At 44.1% G+C, this 12677-nt stretch overlaps 1 protein-coding gene across 8 annotated transcripts in view; it reads right to left on the bottom strand.

Annotated features, from left to right (window-relative positions):
- Positions 1 to 12677, bottom strand: part of DPP6 (dipeptidyl peptidase like 6) — a 1316366-nt gene that overhangs the window by 981002 nt on the left and 322687 nt on the right. Inside the window, exon 1 of one of the 8 annotated variants that reach the window (XM_058297584.2) lies at positions 9976 to 10424. The exons of 6 other annotated variants lie outside the window; for them this stretch is intronic. In XM_058297584.2, coding sequence (XP_058153567.1) covers positions 9976 to 10224 — 249 coding nt within the window. In that variant the 5' untranslated portion in view covers positions 10225 to 10424. Of the gene's footprint in view, positions 1 to 9975; positions 10425 to 12677 lie in introns of those variants that run through there. One more of the 8 variants, XM_058297585.2, reaches the window with a different exon arrangement.

The following is a 12677-nucleotide window of genomic DNA, read 5'->3' as shown; positions in this document are numbered from 1 at the left end:
CCTACTCCCCGCATTCCCTGTACTGTTCAGCTGATATTCTAACAGGGGAAGAAAATGAAGGAAAATTTATGAAATGAAAGAAAATACATACAGGACAAAAGTAAATGTAGGGAGAAAATAAGTCAGGGCAAAATCTTATAGTACTACTATAAAATTGCTTTTGTTGCCTATGAACACATCCCAGGACAAATCGATTTGTCTTTCAGGAAATTGTTTTTTCCCCCGTCATCCTAAAATCATGCTCCCAAAAAAGAATGGAACTGATAGAACTCATAAGACTGATACACTCCAAGGCCTGTTGCTTTCACTGAGGCAATTTCTACTTCAGTCTCTTTGACAAATAAAAAGTTTTAAGTGAGATAGATGAAATTAGAACTAAAAGGCATGTTAGAGAGTACTTACAGTACCTGCAATTGATGATGCAATTGAGGCCCCAAAACTAGGAGTGACTTGTCCACATTAACATTCATCCTAGTCTATCAGTCAGGACAGGCTAGGTTCTGCAGTAGTAACATAATCTCAGGGATCGGCAAATAAAGTATAATCTTGCTCATAGAACAGCCATTATCTGGAATTTTGCTATTTCCATGACAGAAGGAAAGAGAGAGCACGGCAAAGCATGCACTGGTTTTTAAAGTGTCCACTCATGTCCACTCCCACATCATCAGCCAAAATGAATTCCATGGCCACATCTAACTCTATGGGGGCAGAGGATGTAGTCCTACCATGCCCTGGAAATATTTGCTGAACAGCAATAATGGCTACCATTTGTATCCCCCCGAGAAGCCAATCCTTTCAAAACATTTAGCTTGAGCTTGCATTTGAAAAAAGCTGAACCACACTTCCCTGATCCATTCCTCCACTTCCCACCTATTAACATCTCCTGGCCATCTCTCCACCTAAACATTAGTCACAGGTGAGTTTTAGCTGAACCTCTATTCCTTCTGAAGAGAGGTTCAAGTTGACTATGGAATGGAGTATGAGGAAACACAGATGTGGACATCCTAACCGATGGATTTACTTTGGATTACCCCACTCACATTTTACTTAAACCCGGCTATTAAGAACGGGCATTTTATTACCTGCCCCCTGGGAAACAGGTGTAGTATGGGGGCATTTTGGGGACTTGGGAATTGTCCTGAATGATGTTGCAATGACAGATACAGACTATTGTATTTCTTGTCATAACTTACACAATTGTGAGAGTGTTTAAATTACAATGTAAACTATAACCCACACTTAATGGCAATACTCCAATATGTGTTCTTTAACAAAGGTATCACACTAAGGAAGGATGTTGTTAATGTGGGAAAGTGTGGGTGGGGAGGGAATGGGGCATATGGGAATTCCCTACATATTTTATGTAACATTTCTGTAATCTAAGTATCTTTAAAAATTAAAAAATAAATAAATAAATAAATATATATAGATCAGGCATTTTCAAATTGGAAAAAAAAAAAACCAGAATAAGCATAACTAAAAGATCCCATGAGAAATATTTACAGTAGCTAGGTATTCTATAACTTAAGTCCAAGTGTCCTAGCTTTAATTCCCTCAGTGAACAGAACCTCTGGGTATTGAGGAGACTTTTAAAGGTGATAAGGATATTCTGTCCACATCTTTGAGGAAGCATGAAGAAAATAAGAAAGGATGATATGGGACCACATGATTTTACTTCAGATGTGTGAAGCTATGAAAATAACTAGGATCAATGATCAGTTGCTACAGAGAAGCACAGAATAAGAAATGAATCTCTAATAAGTAAAACCATTCTCATTTGGTTATGGGTTGGACTACCTTGTGAGGTTGTAAATGCCCTACAACTCTAAAACTTGTTTCCAAAAAGAGATAACAGCCCTCAGGAATTTTATAGAGGTTTTCAAATTTGTATTTGTTTTTTAATTTTTAAAAAAATTATTTGATAGGGTTTGGAATGAGGCAAAATAAGGATCTGAATGCAATTTAGAAAATTGAGGGTTTTTGTTTTTGTTTTTTGAGAAAATGGTTAGGGAGATTGGAGGGCAGCAATTCTCTTTGATTTAATTCCATCTTAAATTTCCACTTCATCCCACCTACTACCCCATTATACAACTTCTTTTATATATTCCAAGTTCTTCCAACTCTCCCTTATTCCACATCTATTCTTCTGGTGGATGTTGTCTTAAAATATATTATAAGTATAACATATACTATATAATGGATATATTATGGATAATATAACAAAGAACCTATTGCTATATGAAAGATCCTCTATTAATACAAGTAGTTCTGTTTCCAAAAAATCATCCCCATATAGTAAAAAAAAGGAGATAGAATTATATGGTTTACTCAGTTCTAAACTTAGAAAGATACCTAGAGTCCCTAATCCACCCCCACACACTTTTTTACATATTATGTTAAAATTGACCCAAACTTATCTATGACAAAATGTGCTACCAATATTAAATCTATACACAAAATAAATTTAAGAATTGATATTTACAATGACTTTGATGTCCTGGAAAACCTGAAATTTCTATTTAATTAAAAAAATGTATAGTGATTTTTTTTTCACTTTCCTTGAAAACATTGCTAGGATTATTTTAATGCATTCTAAATTGTCAAGTTGTTTATCCACACTTGCATCTTTGCCCAAAAACAAGGCGTTTTTATTTGTTTGATTGCTTTTAAGATAAAGACATTATTTCAGTACCTAAAGACCATTCTAATTGTAACTACTGGATTCTTTCTCCTTCCAACATCCCTACAAGATTCCAATTCCCACCTTGCTTTCATCTCCAGCTCCCTTTTTCTACTGCCTGCTACAAGTTCAACCACTGTCTGCTAAAATGTTAAGACAGAGCTTCCTCAGTGGCCTGTTACCAGGTAGATTTCTACCATCTGGATGGGCACTACAGGTATTTTTTGGCTTCTAGTCTTCACGTAAAATTATTCCTTAAGCATGGGGCAAAACTAGAACATTTACTATGCTTGAAAATTGATATGGATGAAGCTGGAAAAATACAGAAAGTACATACATGCAGGATAAAACTAAGTCAGTGCAAAATCTTATAGAACAGCTGCAAAATTTTTTGTTCCTTTTGGCAAATTGGCACACCCATTTGGAACAAAAAGAGTTTAGACTTAGATTTTATAATGTTCATACTTTTTAAACCCTGTGATATAATTCAGTTAATTTCCCAACTCAATTTTGGTGCTGTGCAGTATACACAGGAGAAAGGATAGAAGACTGAGGTTCAGAATACATAAATGACTTGCCCAATCACATAATTTCTTTTAGTCTTCCCATCTGTAAAATTAGATGTTATCAATTTTTTAAATTTTCATTTTCAGATAATTTAATAATGCTAAATCATTTTAAAGTTAAATGTTGCAAAAGTTGTTAACTAGAAAGGATGACTTTCTATTTACACATATATAAAACCAAACCAGCGTGTTGAAATGGAAGCAAATCATAACGTGGCACATGGATATTCAATGCCCTTAACATTAAATTTATTAACCAGAATTTAATTTTAAAAGGATTACTGTTATTATTACTTAATAGGCAGTACTCTATGAGAGGGATCAATATTGTGTATTGCAGAGAAGCATTTCCCACGCACTTGATTAATGCATTGTTATCGTCAGAGTAATTAAAAGGAACAGGGTTATATACAATCAGCATGTACATCTTACTCAGCAACTCCTGCCAGTTGCTTGCAAAAATTAAACTCATTAATCATTCTGAGTCTGAAGGAGAAAAAGCTGGTAAGAAATTTTTAAAAACTCTTTTTTATGAAGAAAAAATGTTGCAAGTCAATATCTAGAAAAATTCCTATCTAATGATACTAGAATATTAATCTTGTGTGGGGAAATAAATTGATTCTATTGTTGAATATATAGATTAATATTATATTATTCTAATGCTCCAGGCCTCCTTAAACCTATAGGTAACATAAACAAGTAAATTATTTTAAAGTGTACATTGTGCGGTCACCCCTCGGGCTGAAGTGTGGTTTGCTGGCCTGGCGGGGGAGCAGCCGCGGCAGGCCAAGCCGCTGTCCCCATAATAGGGTGGCTGGTTGGACTCACCGCCACCCCTGAAGGGAGCTCGGCATGGGCGCAGAGTGCCCTTGGGTCTCCCCTTCTCGGCAGCCATGCTTCCGCGGCCGCCCCTCCTCCCAGATAGTGCCACACGATGCCTTCTTTCTCCCGGCGCAGGCGCAGGGCGGAAAATTCCAGTCTGCCCTTTTCCCCTCTCCCGACAGCAGCAACAGCCAGGCATGGGCGGGAAACTCAAGTCTGCCCTCCACCCCAGCAACAGCAGCCACCAATCCCTAAACCCTGCCCCGTCCCCCAGCAACAGCGACAGCCAATCCCTAACCACCACCCCTCCCCCCGTCCAGTACCGCCCACTGACCTTTCGCCGGCAACCAATCAGAACAGGGCGTGGCTTTGACCAATCAGCCTTCCCCAGCCCCTATAAAACTGTTGCCTCTCCCTCAATAAAGCGGACTTGCGTGTTTACCTTGTCTCCGCGGTAGTTCTTCTGCCGTGCGCCCTCCAGTCCTGAGAGCCCCCGACAAGGGCCTGGCCTCCCTTGTCCCCAGTTCGTCGCCTGCTTCTCCAGGCGATCCCTTCGTCGCCTGCTTCTCCGGGCGACCCCTTCGTCGCCGGCTTCGCCGGGCGACCCCGTCAGCCGAACCGCGCAACCCCTTGTGAGACCGATCCCTCGTCTGCTGCCGGACTGACCCCTCGTCCCAAGTGGGACCGACCCCTCGTCCCAAGCGGGACCGACCCCTCGTCCAGAGCTGGACCGACCCCTCGTCCGCAGCCAGACCCCACCTCTACCGACCGAGCAAGCCGCCACACATTGGAAACAATTAAAAGAAGCATGCCATACAAAATAGAATTTCGTGCCCACTACAAAATGCCTTACTCCAGTCATGAAGAACTCAAATCTACTGGGAAGATATGCTGATTTTTCAGACACAAATCTGACTTTAAGCAACAGATACTTTTGTGACTACCTCCACAAAACAAAGGCTTATTAACATATTGAAATTTGTTAGCTATAATTTACAGTTGGCAATTAGCCCATCAAAATGAAAAAAAATTAGGCTTATTCTTATTAATTTCTGAAGCCAAAATATTAGTTCTTTGTTATAATTTCCCTCCCTATTGAAGGTAACTGTGCAGGTGAAATGAAACACAGGTAGCAGTACTTTAAAAACTACAAGGTGCAATGCGGATGTAAGGTACTTTGGTTTCTATATTTGGCCTTAGCCATAATTGTTTCTGCTTTTGTTTGCTGAAAGAGAAAAAAGAACTGGTGGAGAAGGAGAGATTAAGTGGAAATGTCATTAATAATAGCAACAGTATGTATTGATTGAACACATCCCTAGACCTGGCACATAATGGCACCTCCTTTGAAGGTACTGTTGTGTGGGGGCATATGTGAGATTGCAACTTTACATGCCTTCTCATTTAAAGCTCCAAATACTCCTGTGATATCCCCTAGCACATTGTCAAATCAGTCATGACAGTGATGGGAGCACATAGACAGTTGAAAGTTTTAACCTTTTTCTGATATATAAGGAAAATAACATGAGATTAAAATGTAAAAAATAATAAAATAAAATTGGATCAGAATGACGAAATAGAGTATATAAACATAACTGTGGCATCAAGCTACTTAAAAATCATAAAGTAGTAAATCCCAAGGACAACGTAACTGTATGCTGGGATCATACGAATGAAAAAATCAAGCTGGAAGGAAATAAGATGGAGTGCTGTCTAAAGATATACAGGGCAATGAAATTAGTCCTTTTCGGTGGGTAGACATCATGAACAATGATTTGCTGTTCAATCCCTGTTTGAAAATTTTGCTATTTTAAGTTCTGTTGGTATCATTTTTGTATTGTTACGAAATTGTGTGTCACCAAAATTGAAGAATACAGGAACAAACCAAGGTAGCTTCTAACAAAACTACTGCCCTGGCAATACACAAGCCCTCCAAAGTTCTTTAAGGAATTAAAAAGAAATGCTCAGGCAGGGGTGTGAAAAAGTTCAGTATTTTAAAATTAGTAAAAGTTCATTTCATTTCAAAGTTACTAAATTACATTAAAAGTCACTTCTACCAACATTTCCTTTAAGAGTCAACTTATTGGTAAACATACACAATGAATTTTAAATCAAAATACCTATTGATTCCTCAAAGAACTTGCCAGATAGTTGACTTTATATTTTAATAAAGACTGATGAGGAAACTGGCAGAAAACAAACTTTGTCTTTATTTCTATTTCAAAGTCAAACTTCATCACATGGTAGAACTGAAGAATCCAAGAAAGGATTGGCTGTGGAGAAGCCCTTTGTTACAAATGTAGTTTCTTTTTTTTTTTTTAAGATTTATTTTTTTTATTTATTTCTGTCACCTTCCCACCTCCCCCACCCAGTTGTCTGCTCTCTGTGTCCATTCGCTGTGTGTTCTTCTGTGACCGCTTCTAGCCTTATCAGAGGCACTGGGAATCTGTGTTTTCTTTTTGTTGCATCATCTTGTTGTGTCAGTTCTCCATGTGTGTGGTGCCATTCCTGGGCAGGCTGCACTTTCTTTCACACTGGGCGGCTCTCCTTATAGGGTGCACTTCTTGCGTGTGGAGCTCCCCTACACGGGGGACACCCTGTGTGGCATGGCACTCCTTGCGTGCATCAGCACAGCATGTGGGCCAGCTCCACATGGGTCAAGGAAGCCCGGGGTTTGAACCACGGACCTCCCATGTGGTAGGTGGATGCCCTACCTACCATTGGGCCAAGTCCACTTCCCCAAATGTAGTTTCTGCAGATAGGCACTGCATTACCAGTTAATCATCCTCTATGAAACCTCTGCATTTGGTTTATCTATGCATTTGGCTAGACTTGTGACTATCTACTTTGGCTTTTATTTTTCTTTGTGAATTATCCATTCTGAATAGTGTGCAGGCATGAGCAGAGGGCAAGAACTCTTTTTCCTCCTTGTCTGTATGGAAGGATGGGAGCACAAAGCCAGCTTGACTTTTAACGATTTTCCCATTACCGTCATCTCAGCGGCCCAGGCCGGGAAGCTGTTTCTAGATCTCAGAACAGCTTACCCTGACTGACAAGCCGCACAAGAGCAGTAAAGTCACCAGCTTTACTGGTGATGACTTAACGTTGTCGAGATTTCCAGTGCGCTAAAGTTGAGAACGCTTCAGCACCCTAGACAGCTCCCAGCTCAGTAGCTGCGCTCCCAAACTGCTTATGTATAATAGATGTGTTAGTTGAATGCGCCCGTTAGACATGAATTTTGCCCGTAACTACAAGATACAAGCAATGCTCTGTGGCCCCTAAATAGTTGAGTAAACTTAGCTTTAAATTTGGGCAGCAATGATCACTCAGTCTTCAATCTTGACAGGGCTAGCATCTGAAAATCAGCTTTTACATTTAATTACTTTTAAAATATAATACTTCTTGTCTTAAGCAAATTGAGGTCTTTGTTCCCGGAGGGAAAATGGTTTATTTAATATGTTTACCTGTATTTTAACAAATTTTTTAACAAAACTTTATCAATTTTGCATAACTTTTTTGAGAAAACGAAACTTTTCAGGAAATTGATGCTACATGTAGCTGTCTTTGGTTAAATAACATGTTTTAAACTCAGAGGCAAAATGTGCTATGTGCTTTGTGCAGCTGTTTTACTGATTATGACCATTTATATATGTACAGATAACGAATATATACTCATATTCTTTACATGATTTTGTAAATTCCTTTACTGGAGTAATGATACTATGTACACATACTACCCCTACATATATAAACACACAGAGATACACCCACTCCTGTATTTTTGAGGAAATTCAGACTGGTGTCTGAATTTAATGACTAAGGTATAGATGCTCTTCAGAACCATATTAGCAGAAATCATTTGCAAATGTTAAATTACCAGATTTGTTCTTCTGTTTAACACTTTTACTTATCTGAGAAACAGATCTCGATATATATCAAACAAAAAGGAGGGAAATATATGCTCCAAGATAAGATTTTTTTTTAAAATCTAAGATTAAAAAATAGTATAAAAAGATAGGCAGGTATCATCTGAAACAAAATTCAGAAAAATCTTGCCTTGCCTTTCTCCTAGCGACACCTAGAGACTGTTGAGGTGAAATTGCATATTGCTTTCTCTCCAAGCAGCACATAATTTTAATCTGCCAGCTTTAAGTCACTTTCGAGACAAAACAAGTGTGCATCGTTTCTGACTTCCTTGCAGCTCGGTTGCCTTCCTCAAGAATCTCAACATCTTTTTCTAGCATTTTTTCCTCACCACCCATGAAATCCCCTCCAAAGACCGCCAGTCCCTTGGACCAGATGACTAAAGAATTTGTCTACTTCCCTCAGGACTTGGCCTGCCAAAATGAGGGGTCTCTCTATCTAACTAGTGGAGTTAGGAATTATTCAAAAGAAATTTTTAAAAAAATTTCCTGCAAGGTCAGCTGCAGGGCTGTGTTTGTGTGTACTCGCATACTACAGCTCCCACGAAGTTTTGGCATCTCCACCTAAGTCTGTGCATGACTCAAACAAAATAAAACAAAAACACCAGTACTAACAGCAAAACCTGACTGATTTTGTAAGATCTGATGACTAAGAATTGTCCCTGTGAAAGCAATCAGGCATGCCTGCACGCACTCACACACACCACTTACACCATCAAAGAGACACAAATTCTGAAGCAGTGTGACCCAAGGCAGGAATTTTTAATCACAACAACCTCCTGCTCAGTGCACAGGAAATTTACTGCTCTGTATATGTCATGGTAGAAATACGCCTGAGAGGCTTGTGTGAGGGCCGGGTATGCAGCAGTAATCTGATTAAAAGGTGCCTCCAAATGGTAAAAGGTCTACACAGTGGGTTCTAAAACCCAACACACCTGTTTTCTAGGAGCCGACCCTGCTAAATCAGACCTGCCTGTCTGAAAGCGTGACTGGGATTTTTCTTTTCCCTCAGAAGAGAAGATCTCAAAGGAAAAGGACAGTTTCTCCCTCTTCCAGGTCCTCCCCCGCCTGTCTCAATCGCTAGACGGGATCAATAAAAGGGGGGTTACCTCTTCATCTATCAGACCCGCCCTCCGCTACTGCCCTGCATTAGTCATTGGTTACTAAGGCAATATGCAAATCCAACCTTTTGAACCAGGGCTTCCAGTCCCGAAGAGTAGGAAACGTGCCTGTAGAGAAGTTTCACTTAACACAGTCTAAGGAAGAGCTGTAGTCAGTTCAAGGCTAGGCGCGGGTGATAGAGACCAGTCGGCAAAATTATGCTGAGACCGGCACCTGGTGTTGGGGCTCGAATGCCATTCCTTTTTTTTTTCTAGAAAAGATAACAAGCACGGCCACTACTCCCACCAAAAAAGTGTCTGGAAGAAGTGAGAAAAGGAAGTGGAGGCATTTGAGTCAGGGGACGGACAGAGAGGAGGGGGTCGCGATGGAAGGTCGATAGAGTTCGGAGACAGGTGGAAGGGAAAGAGAAAGGATCTGGGACTTTATCTTTCCCGAGTCTTAAAGCAGGAAACCAAAACCAAAACCAAAAAAAACCCAAAAAACTAACTCATCAACACAGATCCCATTCTCTCCTTAGGATCCGTCACAGCATGAGGTTTCAAACATGCACCCACACGCCCGTGAAACAATTCCAGATCCCAGCAGGCGCAGCACAACGATCCCTCGTCTCTCTCAAGCCCGGAACTCTTGGCCCGCCGCAGCCGCAGAGACCCGCTCCCAGGACCGCGGTGACCGAGATTTGGCGCTAAGGATAGTATTTGTGGGCGCTCCCGGGAGTAGTGGGGGGAGGGGAAAGGAGGGGGACGGAGAGAGGGCGGAGGGCGATTAAAGACCATCGAGGAGGTCCCCCAAGAGAACGCGTTTCACAAACGAGCTTTAGCCCGAGGCCACCGCGCCACCAACCCACCCACAAAGACGCTCTTACATCCTCCTCCTCACAGTCACTCCGCGGCTGGTACTGGAACCGGGGCCGGCCACCCGCGCCGCCGCCGCCGCCTGCGCCGCGGTGATCCTGGGGCGCCGGGGGCGCCTGGCCTCGGAGGGTCTTGCCCCCCGCTCCGCCTCCGTCCTCCTCGGCCCCCTGGCCTCCCAAGAGGCGACTCGCCTCTGGGGGCACCGGGAAGGACCGCGAGGTGTTGATCTTGCCCGTGAATCTCTGGTACAACGAAGCCATCAGTCACCGCGCTCTCTCGCTCTGTCTTGGGGGCTTTTTTTTTTTTTTTAATGTTGCTTCTCCCTCTCTGGTACCCGCTCCCCCACCCCCTCTGGGGGGCGGGAGGGAAGAAGAAGAAGAAGAAAATAAAGAAAGAAAAGCCTGGCAGTTGCTGCTGCTCGCTCCAGAGTGCCACACTCAAGTCGCCGCTGGGCGCTCTCTCGCTCTCGCCGCCTCTCTCCTCCACTTCGCCCCCTCCCCCAGCGGCTCATCTGAACACGGGTCTGGAGTGTTTTCTTTCTCCTTTTTGCTGTTTGTAACAACTCCTTGCCACGCACGGCTTCAGCAGGGAGACTGATGGAAGGAAGCGGGGGGAAATCAGAAAGGGAGGGAAAACGCCCAGGCCCCCGGCAATTTGGCACCACCTAGGGACCAGCGGACAGAGCGAGTCGGGCTCCCCTCGCCCCCACGCCCGCCCTCCCTGCGCCCTCGGACGCCCCAGGCCTCTGCTCCGCTCCCCCTCTCCCCTCCCAACCCCGGGCCCCCGCGCTCGGCCTGGTAATGGCGCCGGGGTGTCGGGGGCTGGCGGCGAGGGGAGGGCTCCCGGGACGCGCGAGGACGGCTGCGGGCGGCGGCTGTGTGCCCGCGGCGCTCAGGGGCGCTCGGGTCCCCGGCGGGTCGCCGCGGCTCCGGGGTCACAGCCCCGCAGGAGTGAGAAGAAGGAAGAAGGGACCAGCCGGGAGCGCGAGCGCGAGGGCGTGCGTGGAGGCCTCGCGGGTGTGGAGGAGGTGAGGGCAGAAAGACTAAGGGTGGTGCCGGGACCCCAGTGGGCGCCGGGTTCAAAACACCGTGCTCCGCGCTGGCGTTCCCAGGCTCGCGTTCACTCAGCTGCCTCGCTCGGCTTCCTTCCTAAGGGCTCCCCCTCGTGTTTTCCTCTAGCTTTTCTTGCCGAACGTGAAACAACAAAATCGGAGACCCCTGAGTAGGGGGCACACGGCGGGGTGAGTTGGAGCCAAAAGAAGGGCTCGGTAGGAGGAAGACCGGCGAGGAAGGGGAGCTCAGGAACGCTGCTTCCTGGTGAGCCTAGCTTCCTCCCAAACCAAGCTCTTCGCTGGATCTCAAAAGGCAAAGAAGGAAAAGCTTATTGAAGGCAAGCAGGAGAAGATCTAGTGGAAACCTTCAGAGCAATTACTTAAATGCGCCTCCCGACGCATCCCTATTCGCTGTGTGTATAGCGAGCTCGCTTCTTCAGCCCTAACCCACCAGGCAGGGAGCGGTGAGGAAACTGGATGCCCACAACTTTTCCGAAGCTTGTTCTGTCTCGCCACTCCTCACCCCCAATCGAGAGGACGAGTGACAGGAGAAATGGCGCCAAGCGGTGTGCACGTTTAAAAGGTTCGTATTAATTCATTTTGCTGCAGTCAAACGTGCTTCAGCGCCCCTGTGTGGAAATACACTCAAACTGTGCTCTCCTGCAAGTGTCCAACCACAGACTTACATGGCTATTTTGTCCTCTCTTCCTCCCTTTTCTTGGGTGGATTCCCTCTCTCCTTGTCTAGGCTATCCTTTCTCTCTTCCTTCTGGAAATCTTGCCCTAATCTTTCCTGGGGATCCGAAGCTCTACCTTCTTGTTTCCTCTTCCCATCCTCATTGCCCGGCCCTTCCCCTGTCCTCCTTTGCTCCCTGGCAGGCTGGAATGGACCTGTTCTGTCCTGAGCGCATGCGGGGACTAGGAAACCATCTGAGAAGGGAGAGGAATCGGTGGAGATGCCTGCATCCGCCCAGTCACTGCTACTCTCTTCGAAACCAATTCAAGGTGGGGATTTTTTCACCAACTACTCTTCCAGGTCCTTCGTGCTCCTCCTAGAATGCAATGACTTTTTGCATTTCAATAATTCAGAATAATAGGTGAGGTCTCTACTTGGCAGGCCATACTGCCACTCAGGCTCACCAGTCTTGGTTAGGTATGAGTCAAAGTTAATCTCCCAGCACTACTGCCCTGAAACCCAGACATGCCAGAGAGAGACTCCACAGTGTACTGAAATTTGCCTCTTCTGAGTCACCCTAAGTGGGGAAGGGAAACTCTGATGCTGGTGTAGGAGAGTCTCCTGGAAGTAATAGTTTTCCAATCAGTTCCACATCTTCCATTCCCAAAGCTGTCAAACCAGTTGGTAGGTTTCCATTTCACTCACAGTTTGTACCACACATCCCCTGTTCAATCCACTTAGTTTATCTCTAGTAAGAAGAAATACGCAATCATAAAGTAGTTTTAAGAAAATGTAAAAACAAAACCATTTTTCTCTCAACCACTGCGCTGCCCGAAAGCAGACTGCATGGCAAGATACCAGACCGAGGTCTCAGGGCAGGCGAGCACTTACCCTTCACACTTTACTTTGAGGACAGGAGCCATGAAAGTAAGCTTTAAAAGTCATCACATTTAGATAAATAGCCAACCCCACTCTTCCAGCTGTGCT

This window comes from Dasypus novemcinctus, chromosome 5 (genome assembly GCF_030445035.2).
Source record: "Dasypus novemcinctus isolate mDasNov1 chromosome 5, mDasNov1.1.hap2, whole genome shotgun sequence".
Lineage (NCBI taxonomy): Eukaryota > Metazoa > Chordata > Mammalia > Cingulata > Dasypodidae > Dasypus > Dasypus novemcinctus.
The sequence above is the reverse complement of the archived record's forward strand: the minus strand, read 5'-3'. Positions and strand labels throughout refer to the sequence as shown.